General features: G+C 38.5%; 1 protein-coding gene across 1 annotated transcript in view; it reads right to left on the bottom strand.

The window, feature by feature from the left end:
• Window positions 1-23,256, bottom strand: part of LOC111145711 (suppressor of cancer cell invasion) — a 147,868-nt gene that overhangs the window by 29,364 nt on the left and 95,248 nt on the right. Inside the window, exons 7-14 of the mRNA XM_022500860.1 lie at window positions 22,393-22,489; window positions 21,063-21,161; window positions 20,784-20,936; window positions 17,954-18,055; window positions 17,595-17,696; window positions 16,600-16,678; window positions 14,860-14,959; window positions 12,663-12,744 (exon numbers count right to left, since the gene is read on the bottom strand). Of these exons, the coding sequence (XP_022356568.1) occupies window positions 12,663-12,744; window positions 14,860-14,959; window positions 16,600-16,678; window positions 17,595-17,696; window positions 17,954-18,055; window positions 20,784-20,936; window positions 21,063-21,161; window positions 22,393-22,489 (814 nt within the window). The remainder of the gene's footprint in view (window positions 1-12,662; window positions 12,745-14,859; window positions 14,960-16,599; window positions 16,679-17,594; window positions 17,697-17,953; window positions 18,056-20,783; window positions 20,937-21,062; window positions 21,162-22,392; window positions 22,490-23,256) is intronic.

Below are 23,256 nucleotides of genomic sequence, written 5' to 3' on the forward strand. Positions count from 1 at the left end.
CATACTTTGCACCACCCATGGATAATTCCAAATATATTAAAGATTTAAATGTAAAAAAAATTAAGAAAGAAAAGTGCTGAAAGAAAATAAGGCTTTTTTTTTTTTTTATATAATCTAGAAGATCTTCCTAACTATTATGATTAAGATTAATAGACCACGGGATGCCTGGCTGGCTCAGCTAGAAAAGCAAGCAACACTAGATCTTAGGGTAAAAAATTCAAGCCCAATGTTGGATGTAAAGATTACTAAAAATATATATAAATAAACTTTAAAAAGATTAATAAACCCAGTTACAAAATCAAAGGCTTGTGCATAGTAAAATACAGCATAAGCTAAATCAAAAGCAAAATGATGAACTGGGGAAAATATTTGCAAGGCACATTACAAAGATTAAGCTCCTTAATATAGAAAGAGCTTCTCCAAACCCACAAGAAACAGACCACTGATCCAACAGAAAAATGAGTGGAAGATAACAAGGAATTCACAGAAAAGGGAATACAACTGGCTCAAATACATGAAAAGATGTTACAATATCACTTTTTAACCTACCAGTTTAGCAAAATTTCCAAAAGCTTGAGAATATATACTACTGGCAAGAATATGGGGATACAAATACTCATATGTAGATGATAGGAGTATAAACTGGAACAAATTCTTTAGAAGACAATTTGACAGTACCTATATTCCACTAATGCAGGAATTCTACAACTAAAAATTTATACTACCAATAAATTCTCAAACCTGTGAATAACATTAAGCCCAAATTTACTCCTTGTAGCACTGGTAATAACAGGAAAGATTAGAAACAACCAAATGACCAGCAACGAGGGATTGGTAAAATAAATTTTGGCACAACCATATGATGGAGTACTATGCAGTTATTAAAAAAAAAGGGGGGGGGGCGCCCGGGTGGCCCAGTGGGTTAAGCCGCTGCCTTCGGCTCGGGTCATGATCTCGGGGTCCTGGGATCGAGTCCCGCATCGGGCTCTCTGCTCAGTGGGGAGCTTGCTTCCCTCTCTCTCTCTGTGTCTGCTTCTCTGTCTACTTGTGATCTCTCTCTGTCAAATAAATAAGTAAAATCTTTAAAAAAAAAAAAAAAAAGAACTTGGGGCGCCTGGGTGGCTCAGTGGGTTAAGCCGCTGCCTTCGGCTCAGGTCATGATCCCAGGGTCCTGGGATCGAGCCCCGCATCGGGCTCTCTGCACAGTGGGGAGCCTGCTTCCCTTCCTCTCTCTCTGCCTGCCTCTCTGCCTACTCGTGATCTCTCTGTCAAATAAATAAATAAAATCTTAAAAAAAAAAAAAAGAACAAAGAAGTTCTTTATGAAGGGATATGGAAAGATCTCCAACATTTTTTTGTTTGTTTGTTTTTTGAGGGAGAGAGAGAGAATCTTAACCAGGCTCCATGCCCAGCATGGAGCCCAATGCAGGGTTTGATCTCAAGACCCTCAGATCATGACCTGAGGCAAAATCAAGAGTTGGACGCTTAACTGACTGAGCCACTCAGGCACCCCTCCAACATTTCTCACTAAGTGGAAACAAAGTAAGCTATAGAACAGTTGTATGTAGCATGTTACTGCCACTTACATAGCTAAGAAGACTAAAGCCTATATATTTGTTTTGGCTTACATATATGTTTTAAAAAATTCTAGAAAGATAAACAAGAAACAAACAAAAGTCATTATCCAGAGAGAGAGAAAGAGAAAGAGAGGGAGAGAGAGAGAGAGAGAAACTGAGTGAACTGAGACTGGGAGGGTTAAGGGGTATCATAATAAGCCTTTTGGAAATTTTTGTTTTTGTGACTTTGTGAATATCATATCAATATAAAAAAATTAAACAAGTAAATTCATAATTTCTTGCAATCAATACAAAGGGAGTAAGTAGAATGATATTAAGGAACATTTTTCAGATTAAGGCACCTTGAGCCATTTATCTACACTGAGAGATGGCCTTCTGGATCTTTGGCCATGATACTCTTATTCTTGGATAGTGTTGGGATGCAGATGGCCTTATTTATGTTCCAAGGTCTCCTTTTTCTTTGCTTCCCTTGTTGATCAACCTTTCTTTTCTTCTTCCCTTTTTTTTTTTTTTTTTTTTTTTTTTTTTTTTTTTTTTGAATACTGTGTGGAGACAGTTGCTTAACAAGCCTGACTGCTATCTTTTCAAAGTCTGCTTACAAACTTCGACACCCTGCTTACAAGGCTGGTGGTAGGCTGGCTTCTGGGGACTTAGATTTGAGGAGGGTTCCCACCATTAGCAGAACTAGTAAGAGCAGTTTCCTTTCCCTGGACTGTATAAACAACATGGTTTATGCTGAACACCTGCTTTTTTTCTGGGAGAATGGCATTTTAATATGTGCCAGGCAGAGGGTGCCCACACAATGAGTCCCCAGTGAAAACCCTGGGCACCGAGTCCCTAGTGAGCCTTGCTGGTAGACATGTCATCCATGTTATCTCACTTGCTGCCAGAAGAACTGAGTACATCCTCTGTGACTTCACTGGGCGAGGCCTCTTGGAAGTTTGTGCCTGCTTTTCTCTGGACTTGATCGCATGTGCCTTTTTCTTTTGAGATTTTGCTCTGTATCCTTTACTGTGATAAATCTTAGTAGCGAGTGTGATTATAAGCTGAGAATTACCAGTTCTCATGAATCGCTGAGCCGGGGTGGGGGGTCCTGACCTTGGGGACCTCTGACTTCTTCCTATCAGATTATATTTAAATATTAGGTCTGGGAAACAGTTTCTTTGAGATACCTTGCACATCTCTAGTCTAACCCATTTGGTATTCAATTTTATAGTGTAACTCCCATAGTATTATCTTATTTTCTTTATTTTCAAGTTTTTGGGAATGTCATAATTGCCCCCATATAGGGATTATATGATTTAATGCTATTAAGGCAGACGCTTAAGGGATGAGACACCCAGGTGAACCTCAATGCTTTTTAAAAGATTTTATTAATTTATTTGACAGAGAAAGAGTGAGAGAGCACAAGCAGGGGGAGCAGCAGGCAAAGGGAGAAGCAGGCTCCCCACTGAGCAAGGAGCCCAACTTGGGGCTCAATCCCTGGACCCTGGGATCATGTCCTGAGCCAAAGGCACAGGCTTAAATGACTGAACCACCCAGGCACCCCTCTCTCTTTTCAATATTTACACTTCTTACTAGTCTGGACAACCTTTTTCATTGCTTTATTTTGGGAATGTTAAACAATTCTGGTCAGGACTAAAATAAGATCAATCACAAGGATGATAGCAGGCACTCTCTTTTTCTTGCTTATTTTAACTGAGAATACTTTTAATGTTTCTCACTCAGAGTCTAAAATTGGTGACTTAGTATAGTACCTTCTCATCATAAGCTGAGTTTTTTAGTTTTTTTTTTTTTTTAAATTAAGAAGGGGTACTGGGGAGGAGGGTGCCTGGGTGGCTTGGTTGTTGGGCGTCTGCTCTCGGCTCAGGCCGTGATCCAAGGGTCCTGGGATCGAGCCCCACATTGGGCTCCCTGCTCAGCGGGAAGCCTGCTTCTCCCTTTCCCACTCCCCCTGGTTCTGTTCCCTCTCTCGCTGTATCTCTCTCCGTCAAATAAATAAATAAAATCTTAAAAAAAAAAAAAAAAAAGAATGAGTACTGGGGGGATGCCTGGGTGGCGCAGTTGGTTAAGTGTCTGACTCTCGGTTTTGGCAAGGTTGTGATCTCAGGGTCACGGGATGGAGCCTCGAGTGGGGCTCCACGCTCAGCATGGGTGTCTGTCTTCCCTTCCCTTTACCCCCCGCCACCACCACATTCTCTCTCTAAAATAAATAAATAAATCTTAAAAAAAAAAAAAAAGTGTGTACTCAGGGCACCTTGGTGGCTTAGTTGATTAAGTGTCCAACCCTTGATTTTGGTTCAGGTCATGATCTCAGGTTCCTGGGACTGAGCCCCGAGTAGAGCTCCACACCCAGCAGGAAGTCTGCTTGAGGATTCTTTCCCTATGACCCTCCCCTTACTTGCTCTCTTTCTCTAAAATAAATGAATAAATCTTAAAAAAAAAAAAAAAAAAAAAAGAATGGGTACTAAATTTATTTATAAAATGAATTATTATTTTAAAAGAATGGGTACAAAATGACCCCTAACTTAAGCATGTGATTCTTCTTATTGATCCTATTGGTATAGTATACAATATTGATTGATTTTCACAAAATTGATATGCAATTCAGATAAACTCTTTTGTTAGATTATTCTATTAATCCATTTACTAGTCTATTTACTAGTATTTCATTTTTTTCTACTCTATAATAATAAACTAATCTGGGGTAGGGTTTTCTTTTGTGTGTGTTATTTGTGTCTTAAAACTGTCATTACCATAATAATTTCTATCATTTACTGAGTACTAACACTATTTTTCAGGGATTATCCTAGGCTTCGTAAATCATAACCTGTAATCTTAACAATACTGTAAGATCAGTATTGCCAACCTATTTTACAGAAAATGGAAAAGAGGCACAGAAAAAACCAAGGACACGATCAAGGTCATGTAAGTGTCTTGTGACCTAATTGCTATTGAATATAAAGTTTTGATTTTCATTGCTCTGGAACTGTATATTTGATTCCAAAAGTTTAAAAGTATTTACTGGTGAACTCCAAAGGGCTAGCCTTTCTTGTAGGGGAAAATGAGATAACTTTGACCATTTCCCTCTATTTCATATCCTGATTGGGTTTTTCTGATTTCCTTCTTACAGCGATTAGATTTTTTTCTCCCAGGAAATTATCTATTTAACGGATACTTTAAAACATCTTTAAAACTTCAAAATGGTACATAGTACCCTTTTTAAAGATCTCTTTTCTTCAACAAATACTCCTTGATCCTACTGACTAGACACTGTTCTAGGTGGTAGGAATACAGCAATAAACAAAACAGATAAAAAAAACAACAATCTGTTTTCCTGGAGCTGGCATTTAGAATGCGGGTGGAGGTGGCAGGTAGAGACCCACAGTAAACAAAGCAGTTATATAATATATAAGGTGACTAGTGCATATTACATATGGAAAAAGCACAGAGTATGGTTAGCAGCACAGACTTTACAATCAGATTGTTTAAATCCCAACTCAGCCACCTACTAGTTGTGTGACCTGGGGCAATTATTTAACCTTTCTTTGCCTTGATTTTCTTTTCTTTTTCTCTCTCTCTCTCTCTTTTTAAAGATTTATTTATTTGACAGACAGAGATCACAAGTAGGCAGAGATGCAGGCAGAGAGACAGAGGGGGAAGCAGGCTCCCTGCCGAGCAGAGGGCCCGATGCGGGGCTCGATCCCAGAACCCTGGGACCATGACCTGAGCTGAAGGCAGAAGCTTTAAACCACTGAGTCACCCAGGTGCCCCTTTTTTAAGATTTTTGATTCATTTTTTTGAGAGAGAGAATTTGAGTGGTGGGGAGGGGTAGAGGGCAGAGAGAGAGAAGCAGGCTCTCCACTGATCAGGGAGCCCAAACTGGGGCTAGATTCCAGGACCCTGGAATCAAGACCTGAGCTGAAGGCAGACGCTTAACCAAGTGAGCCACCCAGGTGCCCCTGCCTTGGTTTTCTTATCAGTAAAATGGGAATAATAAAAGTAACACATCGGTTTCTGAGGATTAAATGTGTTAATGTTTGTAAAGTGCCTAAAATAGTGTATGACACTGCACAGAAGCTAACTGTCATGATCATTAAGGAAAAAATAAAGAGAGGTGGATAAAAAATAAAGGAGGCATATGATTTTAAATAGGGCAACTAGGGAAGACCCTATTGAGAAGCTTCAACCTGTCAAATACCTGAAGAACAAAGTGGGTGTCTTTGGAAAAGGACTCAAGGCAGAGGGAAGAGACACAAAGATCCTAAGCAGCTGACAGCCATGTATGTTAGAGGCACAGCAAGGTCAATGTGGGTGAAGAGAACTGCTAGGAAGACTGGCAAGAGAAAAGCTCAGAGGTGCTTCCGAGGGGAGGAGAGGGCATGTGAGGACAGATAACATGAAGCCTTCACTCTGAGTGAGATGAGCAGCCTCTGGAGATTTTGAGGAGAGAAGGGACATAATCTGACGTACAGGCACACTCCGCAGGGGAGCAAGGGCAGAAGGTAGGGAGCTGCTGCAACAGCTCAGGGCAGAGACAGCAACAGCACCAGCCAGGGTCAGGGGAGGGGAGGTGGTAAGATTCTGGATGTATCTGTCACAGCCAAGAGGACTGCCTGAAATGGAAGTGGGGTGTGAGGGGAAAAGGAGGCAAATATGAAACCAAGGATTGGGGCTGGGGCAACTATAAAAGTGTGAAAATCATTAACTGCTCTGGGGAAAGCTGGAGATGGAAGAGGTCCAGGGATTCTGTCTTGGGCATGTGAAATTTGCAATCTCTATTAAAATTACCGATCAGAGATATGGAGTAGGTAGATTATATTTGAGTCTGCAGTAACAGCGAGTGGTCTGAGCTGGAGACAGGTTTGGAAACTGTCAGCGCAGAGATCATAATTGAAGTCAAGAAACTAAATAAGGGCATCAAGTGAGTGAGTTGTAGCTGGAAAAGAAAAGCACAAAGACAGAGGCCAGGGCCATTCCAATGACAGGAGCTCACAAAGATGTGGAAAAACCGCAGAAGAAACTGAGAAAATCAGCTGACTCCAGACCTCTTTTGCGCTGAGGCAATCAAACAACTTGAATTTAGGTTTTAAAGATCTAATTCAGAGAAGAGGATCCCTGAGAGCAGGGTCTGCCTAAGATGGGAGTCTGATAAGAACCCGGCCCTGTTAAATTGGAATCCTAAATTTCATGCAAAGATGAGCCCAAACCAAACTTTTTACCTTCCTTCCCCCACAACCACTCCTCAAGGGGTCTGCAAGGAAAATTTTCTCAGTAGTGAACAGAACAGAGACAAACAAAAATACAACAGTGCCTGAGGGTTGTAATTATAAGCTTCCCCTCTCATGTTTGCAGCTCAAATTCATACCATGAAGATAATCCTAAAAACATGGTCCCAACACAGTAATGTCTCCAGGTGATCACCAAAGCAGATACACACTATCTCTGGATGAAAATATCTTCATTCTAGGGCTCAGTGAATTTCCCACATCGTTTTAAGGATAATGAGAAGAAACTGGTCAAATGTCATCAAGCATTCAAGAATACAAAAATACCGGGGCGCCTGGGTGGCTCTGTGGGTTAAGCCTCTGCCTTCAGCTCAGGTCATGGTCTCAGGGTCCTGGGATCGAGCCCCGCATTGGGCTCTCTGCTCAGCGGGGAGACTGCTTCTCCCTCTCTCTCTGCCTGCCTCTCTATTTGTAATCTCTCTCTCTGTCAAATAAATAAATAAAATCTTAAAAAAAAAAAAAAAGAATACAAAAATACCAAAGGGTGTCTTTTGGCAGCAAAAGCAGATTTCAGGTATAAAAATTATCAGATAGATAATAAATAATAAAATGAGTATGCTTATTAAGTTTAAAGAAATAAAGAACAAACTCAAAAACAGAAAAGAGGAAACTATAAAAAAGTAATGGGTTATTTTAAAGGAACCAAACAGAACTTTTAGAAATAAGACATAACCAATATAAAATTCAATAAATTGGTTTAGAAGAAAGTTAATCACAGCTAAAGAAAGAATTTGTGAACTGAAAGACAGATGAAAGAAATTATCCAAATGTCAACATGATACACAAAAAGACAGAAAAATGCAGAAGAGAAGTTAAGAGATGTGGAAGACACAGAGAGAAGGCTGTACTAATGAATATGCATGTATGATGAGTTCCAGAAGGGGGTGACAGAGACGCCAGGGTACCGCCAATGTCTGAAGAAATAATGGCTGAGAATTTTCCAGCAATAATGAAAAACTCCAAAGTACAATTCAAGAAATCCAACAAATCCCAATAGGTTAAGTATAAAGAAATAAAATGTAGACATATCACAATATAATTGTAGATCACCAAAAAACAAAAAAAGAGAGAGAGAGAGAGAGACTATCTTTCAAAGTAGTAAAGAAGAAATGGAATGAGTGTGGCTGACTGGCAGAAGAGCTCTTACACACTCTGGTTAGGAAGGTGAATGCCTTAACAGATTGCGGCAATCTGCAGCCATCAGTCAAATACTTTTGGGGCTGTTTATATAAATATCATTGGTTTTTTGTTTGTTTGTTTGTTAAGATATTTTATTTATCCATTTGAGTGAGAGAGAGCACAAGAGGGGAGAAGGTCAGAGGGAGAACCAGACTCCCCATGGAGTTGGGAGCCTGATGCAGGACTTTATCCTGAGACTCCGGGATCATGACCTGAGCTGAAGGCAGTCGCTTAGCCAACTGAGCCACACAGGCGCCCAAATATCACTGTTTTGACAAATGCATAAGTCATGTTTGCTGGCAGAAATCCAGTTCTGTCACAAATATTTAAATATTCAATGGGTTTTCTTCTTCCAAAGAAAAGAAAGCAGAACTCAAAGAACTACAAGAACTAAAAGAACTAAGTCATTGCCCAGAATGACTGAGGGGTTTACTTAATACCTACTATACATGTTACACAGATCTTGGCATTTCAATCACTGTCTTCCGAAATGACGCTTAGACTAGCATGCAAAACTTCTCTTTCGCTAAGTGTTGAGAGAGTTTGGGCTTGGAGTGAGAATGGCTGCTGGAATCAATTAGGCAAAATACTTAACTCCATAGGCAAAGGTTCCCTCATCTACAGAATAAAGATAATAGTGCATACGTTTATTTAATCATTCAACACATATTACCAAGAATATTTTAAGTGTAAGGCAGTGGAGACATAAAGATCCATGAATATATAAACATAAACACACATACAGACTTTAGGAAAAACAAAGCATAGTGCTAATAGTCAGATCCTCACATTCCAAGCTGAAGAGTTGAATCTGCTCTGGTGAAAATGGCCAGACCATGAAGAAAGACCTGAAGATACTGACATCAGAGATTACCCAGCTAAGTGGTCCAACTAGATCATCACACCGAGCATCTCAGTGTGACAAGCTCTATGTACAACCTCAGAGATAACAATCATTGTGCTAGCTTCCTCTCTTAAATCTGAGGAAAGAAACATTACGATCCCCTGAGGAAAGTCTCTATCATGAAATATATAGACAAAACCAAAGAGAAACAAATCAACGTAGAGGAAAAGATACCATGCAGGGAGAATTTTTAAATGATCATTGCTATTTTCAAAGGTTAGAGAAGGTATGTCAACCAAGATGATTAGATATGTGTATGCACATATGTCTTATAAACACACACAAATCTGTATCTTTATGAAAAAACATCCAAAAAACAAATGACAAGTCTAACAGGTTAGAAGATAAAGGCAATGGAATTACCTAAAGAGCAAAAAGAGCAGGAGATGGAAAATAAAGGGCTAGACAATCAGAGGACTAGACTAGACTAGACTAGACTAGAATTCCAATATAGGAATGACAGATGGTCCCAAGGTCCCAAAAGATAGAAAAGAGAAAATGGGGAAAGGAAATCAATGGAACAACTCAAGAAAATAGATGGAGTTTCCATGTTGAAAGCACTCGTGACATATACGCCAAGCTGCATGAAAAAGCAAACCCAGACCAGGGCACCCTATTTAAGAAGTTGAAAACTTCTTAATGGAGTTTTCACCGGAGCTCAAACTGATAATCCTAGATGTTTCCAGAGTTTCCTAAGATTTAAAACAGGTCACATAAAAGAATCAAGAATGAGAATGCTTTCTACCACTTAGGAAATCCTGCAAGCTAGAAAGCAATACAACAAACCCTTCCAAATTCTGAAGGAAAATAATTTCTAATTTCTACCAAAACCATCATTCAAGCATGAGGGTAAATTAAAGAACAACTGAAGACGTTCAAGACCTCAAATATTTTACCTCCTGTTTACCCTTCCTAGGAAGTTGCTCCTGGAGATGCTGCACCAAAATGAAAGCAAATGGAATGAGAGTCTAAGAGGAAGAGAGACGGGATTTGGGAAACAGAGAAGAGATGAAGACTTCCCAAGATAATAATGAAATGAGGCTTGGGATGAGGTCTCTGTGAAGGGCACCATTCAGAGGCTCTGGGAGCGGGGAATAATTTGGTACCAAGAGAAAATTAAGAGACAGACACATCTGAAGAATCTGAAAGAAGAAGTAGGCGACTGGTGAGCAGATTGGGGGCTGAATCAATGCGATGTTCAGACAAAAACAAGGAACAACGTTACGTAATTGTTTGCTCCAGGGAAAGCAGGAAGTTGCACAGGAAAGAAAAAGTTTACTATACAGCTTGGATTTTAAACACATTTTCTAGTCATTATAATATAAGCACCAAATATTCAGTGAATCAAAATCATGTTAGAAGTCAAGGTAAAAGGTATAACTGTGAGCTGGGGATAGGAAGAGGAAAGAGCTGAATTCCTTTTCCAGATTGGGATAGTAAGACATAATGCCTAAAACTGAACAATCAAGAACTATCAATACGAGCATGTTATTTAGAAAAATGATGGCTAAACACCCAAATAATCAGCTACAAAAGATGCAACTGGTGGCCTCTGGAAGAAGGCAAATGAGGGCAGGCCTTTTTGGTAATATGTGTGGGAACTTGCTGACTGAGGGGTCCCCACCCTGACACACACTGGAATTGCAATGACACCCAAAACCCACTTCAGCTCAAGCGACGCAGGACCACACGAGCTGGGGCCCAAGGATAGATAGTTTTGAGAAGGACCCGAATGTTTCTGATACATGGAAAGAGTTGAGAACTACAGCTTTAAACTACATGCATGACTTACTCCCATAAAAATAAAGAATATTTAAATGAAGAGATATACATGAAATGTTGGTACTTATATAAAGAAACATTAGCAAACATGTTCAGGAAACACAGCAAAATCGGCACTCAAGAAATAATATATCAGTCACAGAGTTCTTTCTCATTAGAAATGTGCAAAACGGTAATTTAAGACTTTTCACACATGCTCTGCGGGGGAGAAGTATATATCCGACACTTTCATGTGTCAACACAGAGAACGCATACTTGATTTAGAGGTACCGAACAGTACTAATTTTGAAGAAGACCAAATTTGTCTGTGCCGTGCTCTAATTTGCCTGGTGCATAAATAAGTCTGTTCTGGACGATTTAATTTTTGAAAGGAGTGATACTCCACGTGCCATCAAAAGTAAACAGAAGAACCTTTTATTAATGCACCGTTATCCTCGGTGTCAGAATATTAAAATTTTGAATTAAATCATGATATACTTTTAAGATAAATACATTTCCAATGATGCACAATGGTGTTTTTAAAAATCAGCATTCAGTACTCATTCTCTATCCAAACAGCACTTTGGAAAATAGCAGGGACATACAATGAATGGTATTCTTGAGCCTATAAAAGGTGGTATCAAACATTATCCAATCAAGCTGACAGAAATTAATAGATGGCTAAAATACTCTAAATGCATGCTAGATCCTATTCAGTAGTACACTTGACCTGGTATAGCAAGCTATTCAGTCACACCACTAAACTGTAGCAAATGATTCCTTTTCATCGATGAGGACATTGAATGCTTCTTCTGAATTCTGTGAAGACATAAAATGCCTGGACTCTTCTGAGTTTACAGGTTTAAATAAGTCAGCCAATAAAGCTTTTCTTTCCTTCAGCGGCTTCCTACCCTCTCAAAAAGATTAAAAGCAACGACACACACATGATTTACTAAAGTATACAGCTAATTTTCCTAAAATTAAAAGTTGTAATGTCAAACTTGACAGAACAGGTAGCAGGATATATGCGAAAAATTTACAGTGGGTTGGATGCTCTGGAAATTCAGATACTGCCTCTAAAACAAAAAATTGGATGGTAAACATATGCTTGGGATCATCTCTTGGCTAGTAGACATGTATTTCCATTGTTCTCCTGAAATAAGTCTACTAATATTTGCTTCTCCATCTAATTATATGAACACCCACAACAGAAATAGTTTTAATTGGCAGATCCGTGTTCCTAGCATATTTTTGAACATATTGCCAACTAATGAAATATTCCAAACACATACAAAGATTCTGTTTTCATTTTCCCATAAATTACTGTAGTTTGAATTCTAACTGCACTACGGGCGGTTTTTACACAGTCATTGGAAAACCACTGCTTCAATAGCAAAATATAAAACAAAGGCTTTTCGCTTTAAATCCCTGTTATTTATTTCAGCTTTCAGGGCCATCTTTTCTTTCTTACTGTCACAAATTTAAAAAAAAATTAAGTGCATCTAAAACCATTTATGTTGCTATTCAGACTGTAACAGTGTAAAATGGGATAGAAATTCCACGTAAACTCCAGCAGCTTGGCGTATAAAAGGGGAAAAGTTTGAAAACTAGAAAATAAAATTTGCCCGTATCCTCCTACCTCTACAGAAGTTACTCTGGGTTATATAACAAAAATAAACCTCCCACCAGAGATCTTGGAAATCTTGAATTTTTTTTTCCTGCAGGAGAATTTATTATTTTCCACTGAGTGTCCATTCATGCGTTTTCTTCTTGTCTCTATTCATAGCACCAGATCCTGACTAGCATGCACAACCTCAAAAGAAAAGAAACACTAAATACAAACTGTGTAAAACGTTTGAAGAATAAAGCAAAATAAAAAGGCTGGGGTTTAGATTGCTTACCTTGGGATAGTGCCATAATGTCTAACACATACAATGGTGCACGTAGAACTTACCTTGTATGCGACACTGTTGGACGAATCCACAATAATAAACAGGGGCTTCCTCGTGAAAGGGTAGAGGTCTCCGGGATGAAGGCTAGGGAAACAACAACGGTAACAATGATTAACTGTGCAGCTGTACCAGCCAAGTCTCAGAAATCATACTCCTCGGTTTGGTCTGCTCCCATCTCTTTTTCAACACAGCTTGGAGCAAGAAACAAAGATTAATTTGGCAAAAGACGAAACATGCCTATATCAACTGGAAGAGACAAGTTAGCAGTTTTAGATGGAAAAATATTCAGAGAGAACAATTATTCAGGAACATTCAAGCTAAAGAGAAGTCTACAGATTTAATGATGGACTAAACATAAAACAGGAAAACCTCACAAGTCAGCATGTAGGTGCTTGTTTAAAAAAAGTTCCTTCTGGGGCACCTGGGTGGCTCAGTGGGTTAAAGCCTCTGCCTTCAGCTCAGGTTATGATCTCAGAGTCCTGGGATCGAGCCCTGCATCGGGCTCTCCGCTCAGCAGGGAGCCTGCTTCCCCCTTTCTCTCTGCCTGCCTCTCTGCCTACTTGTGATCTCTCTCTGTAAAATAAATAAATAAAATTAAAAAAGAAAAACTCCTTCTAAGACAATGTTCTGAAAACATAATGTGCTAACACAACCCAATTTGTACTGCAGTGAGTCTTTTAAAAATCTTCATTTATTTTAAAGATTCTTAATACATCATGCTACAATTTAATATTACATATACTAAGTAGAGGCTCCCCTTTTACTATCCATTATGATTCCTCTGGATATTTGCATCAGGATCAGCTGGGGTGCTTGTTAAAAATACAGATTCACTGGCCCACAGAAGACCCACTGTCCCCAAGGTCTGAAGTCCAATAACAAACATTTGAGAACCGCTACTAAACAAAGTCACAATTTTGGTGTGTATCCTCTCTTTCTCATGGCCTACCAGACAACGTATGTATAAAATCTTAATGTAAATATAAATAAAATGATGTGTCAATGAGCAACATCATCAAACCTCAATGGGTTTCAAATATGAGTTTTTCAAATATAAATCATTTATGACCAAGGTCAATGACAGCACCAATGTATGACTTGGAGGACTGTTAGATATTATAAACATAATTTGAAATACCTCTCTTTCTGCCCTCCTTCCCTCATTCTTTAATATGAACAGTTAACATTTTTCTGTAAAGTGTTATTAGAAATGCAGTTTCATACAAGTCCAGTCTCCTTTATAACCAGACGGCTATCCCTCAGCTGGAGAGAGTCTAGAGCCAATAACGGCCCAAGCAATGAATGTGCTGTATTTAGAAAAACAGCAAACTTTCATGGTGAAATTTACTTGAAATGATACAACTAAGTTCATTTATACTATATCAAACCAAAAGAACCGTATTTTAAAAAGCTTGTATTGGGGGCGCCTCGGTGGCTCAGTTGGTTAAGGGTCTGCCTTCAGCTCAGGTCATGATCCTGGAATCTTGGGATGGAGTCCCGACACGGGTTCCCTGCTCAGCTGGGAGTCTGCATCTCCCTCTTCCTCGACCCCTCCCCCACTCAAGTTCTCTCTGGCTCACTCTCTCTCTCTCAAATAAACTTTAAAAAAAAAAAAAAAGCTTTGGGACGCCTGGGTGGCTCAGTTGGTTAAGCAGCTGCCTTCAGCTCAGGTCATGATCCCAGCGTCCTGGGATCGAGTCCCACATTGGGCTCCTTGCTCATCAGGGAGCCTGCTTCTCCCTCTGCCTCTGCCTGCCATTCTGTCTGCCTGTGCTCGCTCTCTCTCCCCCTCTCTCTCTCTCTGACAAATAAATAAATAAAATCTTTAAAAAAAAAAAAAAAGCTTGTATTAATGTTAACATGTATCATGTCCTGACATACTATTTATGTACATACTATTTATGTATACATGTACAGTTTCTTCCAACTTGAATGTAATTCTGCTCACTGACATATCCCCAATGATTGAACAGGACCTGACATATAATACTCAATGAAAATTTTAAAAATGAATGTCAGCCAAAAATTCTAATTTCCTAGGACACTCAGAGCCTGAAATATTGCTGGAACCCAAGTAAGTGTTCTTAATAGTAGCGTGAGGGAGTATTTCCAGTACTAGAAAAAACTCCCCAATTTACTTAGTATTTTCTAAGACAGAACTATAATTTTTATAACAGGGAGAGACACCAGAATACATACCAGTGCATTTCCTTGTGGGACTGATTTCGTTTGTGGATGGCATCTCCATTTATAATATCTCGGTTACTATTAGTAAGTACCCCTCCAAAATCATAAGGACCTATAAAAACAAAGGGAAGAATCCTAGACTTCAGTTGGAGAATGATACTGATCTGACGCTCATATGAATCTCTTACTGATACAAATGGAAGACAATTACAAAACATTTTAATCACTTTAAAATTTAACATTCTAGTTTAATGCAGTATTTAAATGATTTCAGCATGTTGCCTGTTTCAACATTTTAAAAAATCATTTAATTATTCATCAGTTCTTCAAACAGAATAAAATGAGAAACAAGACAAGAATCTACTGCACCCCATTTTTCTGGGTAGTAAAAGGGATGGAGATCTGGGATGTTCAAAATGATCTTTATATTTCAAGCAAAATTTTATCTCAAATTCAATCAAATTATCTAAGAAAGAAAGTTGCAGAATTAAGTCCTAATAATTTCTTAAATGTAATTCTAAATGAGCCACTAATTATAAAATTTAGGGAAAATTTTGAGGGGGACTTGAAAATTCTCATTGCAAAAACTTCATTTTTAGAAAAGAAATGCCAAATTTCAGTGTGTGAAAAACATCTGTTATTGTCTCTATTACGTTAGCACTGTACTTTCGGTTTTGAAGTTAGCCTTTTCTACTGGTCACATTGCTTAGTTGAACACTTATCTAAATGAACTGTAACTGTGGGATGTTAGGAATCATCTCTCTCAAAGGGCCATTTAGTTAGTACCTATTATACCTTGAAAAAGTTAAATAAGATCAGTATGTCAAAATGGGGGCGCAGATTCAACAATACATGTTTAAAAACAAAGAAATAATTATTTACAAATAAAATTACTAACTTCATTACCAAAAAATTTAAAGCAATTTATGATCGTGTCACTTTTAACGCTGTTACATTTTATTCCTTAAGAATCACTGCAATGAGAAGACTCTGAGATTCATTTTGCTTCTTTTTAACACTTTAAAAGGACCTATAAGTCATGCAAGGAAGATGGCAGGGACATGCATTGTATAAAGGAATGCAAATTTCAACAAACAGATGAAGAGGAAAATGTTAATAACGTTAAGAAAAAAAAATTTTTTTTTGTCCAAAGACTTAATTTCCTAATTTACATCCATGTTACTCATCTATTCTGATTAATTTCTTATATTCTGGACTCATATATTCTGGATAGTTTTAAGTTTTGATTCTGAAACAGCATCCCAATATTCTTCAGGTTGAATCCATAAAAACCAAAAAAAGAACAGAAACAAAATCATGACAAGGACTTGAACTTTCACAGTTACAAGAGTGCATTAATTTCTACCAAGACTTTTAGCCACAATGAAGCCGCTGACCAGATTTCCCTTTGCCCTAAAGGCCCCGAAAAACTCAGTGATGTGAAGCAGAACAGGAGGCTTGGTTATTCCATATGTATTTAAATATATATGTGCCTTTGGCAAACTTGATAGTGAGGCATGCATTTAGTATTCGAATTTGCTGGTGATCTGTGGACTTCAAAGTATAATATTGCAACTTAAATAAAGCAGATGGGGTATCTACAAGACTGCCAATTCAACAAAGGGACCAGGTTTCAAATATGGAAGCCTTTCTGGAAAGCTTGGGATGGTCTATGGGCTACGGGCCATCGTCTTGTAGAAAATAAAGAGAATTCAAGCCCTGCTTGCAACAGGGAGCATTCCTTTATTGTACCTTCACTATCAGCACGACCTGTGGGGAAGACGCCAGTGGCTGACAGGTAAATCAGAAGCACACTATTGGCGGGCAGCTCCTGCAATTAAAGAAAATCGCATACACCAAACAACAAATGGTTTCATTGAACATCCTGACATTTTCAAGTTAAAGGGACAATAAGAACCTAATTCAACGTAATGCCATCTTCTCCAGGAGTTCAACCACTCTTGCAGGTTCCAACTCATAACTGCTCAGGCAACAAAGAATCATTACAAATCTATAATCTATTACTATTGCCCAAAGTTTTGAATTCATTCTCTACTTTGAAAACCTTGTCATTTAGAGAATGGTCTCTGCAAACCTTGAAATGGAGAAGTAAGGATCCTGGCCATAGGTCTAAAAGACCAACTCCTGCCCATGGCTTTCTCTGCATAAGCGCTGGCAGGAATCCCCTACTTCTCACAGTTCTTTCAGACCTTCAGATGGTCACAGTGCTCCCCAGAGCTCCCTGAACACACAACATGCCTGTCCAATCTGACCATTATGCGCAAAGTACTTTAGTAATAAAACCTGGAGAAAGGAGAATGATGATTAGTCCGTATTCTTGTTAATTAACGGTAAGGAAGAGTCATAACATCATAAGCAATTTCTGTTCCAAATAGATGTGATCAGATATTCTGAAGCAGTTTTCAATTTCATATTTCATCAAAATTCTTGACTCAAAGATTCAAAGAAAAGAGTGACTCTCAGGGCACCTGGGTGGCTCAGTTGGTTAAGCAACTGCCTTCGGCTCAGGTCATGATCCTGGAGTCCCAGGATCGAGTCCCACATCGGGCTCCCTGCTTGGCAGTGAGTCTGCTCTCCCTCTGAGCTCTCTACTCTCACACTCTGTCTCTCAAATAAATAAATAAATAAAAAAAAATTTAAAAAAAAAAAAAAAAAAAAGAGTGACTCTCAGATTCTACTCAGGGCACAATTTTCTCATATAGTAAAGAGTATTGGATCATATATACCTTAAAAGATGCTGCTAAGAATGTGTATAGTTGACTGAAGGTTGGTTTGTAGAGCAGATACTTGTGGGGGTTTTCTCGTCTGGTAGGCTTATCAGCCGATTCCTATATTTACACACAGAAAACAAGACACATACGAGCTGTATTTGACTGATGAATTATCAATGCCTTTTTTTATGATCCTCTTCATCAAATAGCTTTTTTTTTTTTTTTACTCCACGTTACTATTATTGTACTTATCTCTCCTGTATCTCAAGAGAATTCTCTATTTACATGCATAGCATTTGTTGAGTAACAGCATTCCCTGAGGAGCAGAGGCAGAAACAGTGTTACCGAAATTGCAAATGTAGAGAGAAGATCACCTGCATTCCTGGTTTATTCATCTGGGAGGCTAAGTTCATCGGCTCCCTTTCCAAGGCTTGTAACATCCGGAACATGTCCACAGTTAGTTCACTAAACTTAACCTGCAAGGAAAACAAACCTGACCATGAATGCAACACAGACCCAGAAGCCTCTGACCATCATAGTACCTCTGACATTCATGCATACTTGATGACATTGGGTAATTTTATTCCCCAGTGTTTTATTATAAAACATTTCCAAAGACAGAAAACTAAAAGAATTGTACAGTAATACTCAGAGCGCATCACCTAGATCCTATACCATTAACATTTTCTTTATTTATGTTACCACATATCTCTCCATTTATTTATATTTCTGTCAATCCATCAACTTCCTCAGGTATTTTCAGAAACATGAAAAGCAGTCATCTAAACAAAAAGACCTACATTAGGTCCTTCAAAACATGCTAACTTTTGGCAAAACAGCCTGCTAGAAAATGGCTATGGCCCATATTTCAAAACCTCATCAATACATTTTGGCTCTATATGATGTTTAAGGGTGCAGCCGTCTCCGTTTTGAATAAAACTTCTATAGAACTTCAGGGAGGCAATATGTTGTTTTAAAAAAACATTTTTTTAAAAATCATGCTAAGTGTACTCTTTAATCCCTATCACCTATATCACCCATCCTCCTACCTGTCTCTCCTCAGGTAACCATCAGTTTTTCTCTACAGTTAAGAGTCTGTTTCTTGGTTTGTCTCTCTTTTCCCTCTGCTCATTTGTTTTGTTACTTAAATTCTACATATAAGTGAAATCCTATGGTATTTGTCCTTCTCTGACCTACTTTGCTTAGCATTATACTCTCTAGCTTTACCCATGTTGTTGCAAATGGCAAGATTTCATTGCTTCTTAAGGCTGAATAATATTCCATTATACAGATATACACACACACAGAGAGAGAGAGAGAGAGAGAGAGAGAGAGAGAACCTCTTCTTTATCCATTCATCTATCAATGCACACTTGGGCTGCTTCCACAGTTTGGCTAGAAATAATCCTACAGCAAACATAGGGGTGCATGTATCCCTTTGAATATGTGTTTTGTATTTTTGAGGTAAATACCCAGTACTGCAATTACTAGATCATAGGGTAGTTCTGTATTTTTAACTTTTTGAGGAACCTCCACACAGTTTCCCACAGTGGCTGCACCCGTTTGCATTCCCACCAACAGTGCAAGAGGGTTCCTTTTTCTCTACATCCTTGCCAACATTTGTTGATTCTTGAGTTTTTTTAATTTAGCCATTCTGACTGATGTGAAGGGAGGAATATCTCATTTTGGTTTTGATTTACATTTCCTTGATGATGAGTGATGTTGAGCATCTTTTCACGTGTCTGTTGGCCATGTGGATGTCTCTACTGGAGACACTGTTAATGTCTTCTGACCATAAGCAAGCAATTTTTACATTTAAATTAAATTTGCAAATTAATTGCTCTTTTAAAAAAGATTTTATTTATTTATTTGTCACAGACAGAGAGCACAAGCAGAGGGAGCAGGAGGCAGAGCAGGCAGAGGGAGAAGCAGACTCCCTGCTGAGCAGGGAACCCAATACGGGACTCGATCCTAGGACCCCGAGATCATGACTTGAGCTGAAGGCAGCCGCTTAACCAACTGAGCCACCCAAGCATCCTGAAAATTAATAGCTTTTAAAGCCAAAATTGGAGAAATACTAGAAAAAGTTACCAATAACAAAAATGAAAGGTGTGCGGGAAGGATCCAATATTTAAACTTGTGTAAATAATGCATACAGAAAAATGTATTCACTGGACACATTTCTGATATTCCATAATTTCCAGTAAATTTACATTTCTAGTACATTAAATCCTTACCATCATGGAACTATTCTATCATGAAAAAATATTTTATATTGGCTGTGATGAATATACTTAAAAATAATTCTTCCTCCCTTTGTCTGACTGTAAAAGTAATATACGGATTTAGAAAGTTATAAAGAAGAAAATAGGGGTGCCTGGGAGGCTCAGTTGGTTAAACGTCTGACTCTTGGTTTCAGGTCACGTTGTGATTTCAGGGTCGTGGGCTTTAGCCCTGCGTGGGGGCTCTGCACTCAGTGGGGAGTCTGCTGGAGATTCCCTCTCTCCTCTCCCTCTGCCCTTCCTGCTTGCTCACACATACTCTCTCTCAAAATAAATGAATAAATCTTTAAAAAATTTTTAAATAGGGGCGCCTGGGTGGCTCAGTGGGTTAAGCCGCTGCCTTCGGCTCAGGTCATGATCTCAGGGTCCTGGGATCGAGCCCCGCATCGGGCTCTCTGCTCAGCAGGAAGCCTGCTTCCTCCTCTCTCTCTGCCTGCCTCTCTGCCTGCTTGTGATCTCTCTCTGTCAAATAAATAAATAAAATCTTTAAAAAAAAATTTTTTTTTAAATAAAGTTAAGCTTTAAAACAGCAGAAAATAAATCACCTATCATTCTGTTACCCAGAGATAAACCTTTTAGGATATTGGTAAATTTCCTCCTAGTCTTTTTGCCTATACATATATGCATACAGACATTTTAACATACATAAAATAATTCTGTTTACACAGCTCTATTCCAAGTTTATTTTCACTTACCATATCATGAGTGTATCTACCTCTGCAATGAAAAATCCTAAACCTATAAATGTCTGTAATACAGTCCATGCGGACATGGCATAATTGAATTAACCATTTCCTCACAAATGGATTTAGGATATTTACAAGGAAAGTCATTGTGCAATAAAAATCTATAATTCTTTAAAAATAGGAAAGCATTATTTTTCTAAGTGAATTTTTAGTATAATTCCTTCACCATTCTTTACCTGGTTATTGCAATTACCAATAATGAGTGCGTCAGCCAGAGACAACTGTCCCACAATCATGCCCTGTTCCAGCAACGGGGCTCCTGTTTCAGCGAGGCGATTAGATGTGATAACAATGGTATTGTCATCATTCAGTACCATCACTGGGTCCGCCTGGAGAAAAAAAGCAGTAAGTAGTTGATGGATAAGACACAATGTCAGTACATATTGTGTGATATATACACACAATAAAAATGTATATTATCCGTGATTACACAATCATCCTTGTCAAAAGCTGACCTCAATGAAAGCTGCTACTTCTTGAAGCACCAGGTTCCACTCCACTTGATCTTCTGTATTAAAGCGGTGAGTATAGTCTTCAATTTCATCTGACAATTCCTAATTTTAAAATATCACAAAGAAAAATGATTATAGGAAAAATACACATAAAAATAGGTTGCTATATTATACCATATTCTTTACAGAAATTGATATAGTTAAGAAGCTTGATTATTATCAACATATAGTCCCATTTATAGCCAGAGTCCCAATATAATAGTACCAATTATAGCCAAAAACAAAGAAAACTGCTTTATTTTGCTTTAAGCCTCCAGAATAATACACACCAGTAAGATCTTCATAGAGATCCAGAGTAACTCATATTTGATCAATGCTACATCAGCACTTAATTTATTAAAAGAAGATTCTTAGAGGTAAAACCCCCAATTTTTAATACTTGGAAAAAAATGAAGACTGTCTAGATGATTTTCATTGGATTTATATCATAGTGTGTTTTGGGAAGAGTCTTATTAGCAACTAGAGATGGAAGAAGACAGAGAAGGACCTGGCAAAACTAAATGTTCTGGGGCGCCTGGGTGGCTCAATGGGTTATGCGTCTGCCTTTGATTCAGGTCATGACCTTTGGGTCCTGGGACTGAGCCCTGCATGGGGAGGCGGGGGTTCCTGCTCAGGTCCCCATCCCTCTGCCCCTTCCCCTACTTGTACTCTTTCTCTCTCTCGTTCAAATAAAACACATACACACACACAAAACCCACAAAAAACTAGCATGTTCTAGTTGAGTACCAAAAAATTAGGAAGCACACCACTGGAAGGACTGACTGAATACAGAGTGCAACCAGAATGGGGTATGCAGTAACTACAGATATGGAGTGAATTCTGGGTATGGTTACCTCCTAATTACCTCAGCTAATGAAGGAGAGTGAGGCAGACAGAGCAAAAGGATGGGAAGACCAAAACTCATTCACAATACCTTTGTAAAACATTATATGCTTATTCTTGACCTAACCTTTCAATTATTTTCTCTTAAACCAAGTATTTTACCTTTGGTTTGCATTTCTCGACCATCCATTGATGGATGGTGAAATGTAAAACATGCTTAAGGGACAAAAGCAAGGGATTAAGAGAAATGTCTCTGGCTAGTTGTATCAGAAATATGGAGAGAGCAGGAAAATCCTTTTAGCACTGCCCTTGTCCAAAGCTACTATACTTTGAATGCTGTAATGTTTTACACATTTTAAAATTATTTTTTACCCTAAGTCTACTTTTGAGAAACAAAATTATCCATACACAATTACAGCCTAGGATTTTAACAATTTTAAAGCACACTTACCTTCACCAAATCCTTCACAACATCCATTTTGTTGAGCAGAAGACAAACTACAATAAACCTTGCGTAGTATCGTAGCTTCTTAACAACCAACTCAGGTCTATGGCAGAGAAAGAGGAAGTTAACTCATTAGACTCAAAAAAGAAAACACGCTCTTTGATTTTTCCAGCTCTCTGGCAGCTTTTAAACTCTTTTAGATATTATTTTGCACAGTTACAACTATTTCTGCACATAACCTATAGTCGCATTTAAACACGTTTCTTACTCATAGATTCATTACGTTCATTCATATATTCATTCATTGAACAAATACCCACGGGAAACTTAGATGCCTTAGGCACTCTGCTAGAAGAATGATCAAAACAAACTACAGACATGGCCCCCTCTTCACAAATCTCAGAGACAGGAAGCTACCTACAACATAGTGGACACAGATAAACACAATGACAGAATAAATACAACAACAGGAAGACTAAAGGATGCTATCTGAGCCCACAGAGGAGGGTTCCTAGCGAGAGTGATGTTGTGGTAGAAGAAGACAACCGCAGGAAAATATGAGGTGAAAAGAGTTCCAGGAAGAACATTTTTTGTTTTGAAATCTTATTTTCTGGTATTAATATAATCAAACCCAGTTTTCTTATGCTTACTGCTTGTATGCCATATCTTCTTGAATCCTCGCCTTTCCAGTACCTGTGTCTTTTCACGTTAACCGGTATTTTGTAGGCAATATTTAGTTACCTTTTTTTATCCAGACAATCTCTGCCTCACAGACTCAGGAAGTTGGACCGTTTACATTTTATCTGTTACTTTGGCTGGGTTTGCATCTCCCACTGGGCTGTCTGTTTTCTATTTGCCCATCCTGTATTT

Source organism: Enhydra lutris, unplaced genomic scaffold, assembly GCF_002288905.1.
Source record: "Enhydra lutris kenyoni isolate GAN:26980312 unplaced genomic scaffold, ASM228890v2 scaffoldscaffold13, whole genome shotgun sequence".
Classification (NCBI taxonomy): Eukaryota; Metazoa; Chordata; class Mammalia; order Carnivora; family Mustelidae; genus Enhydra; species Enhydra lutris.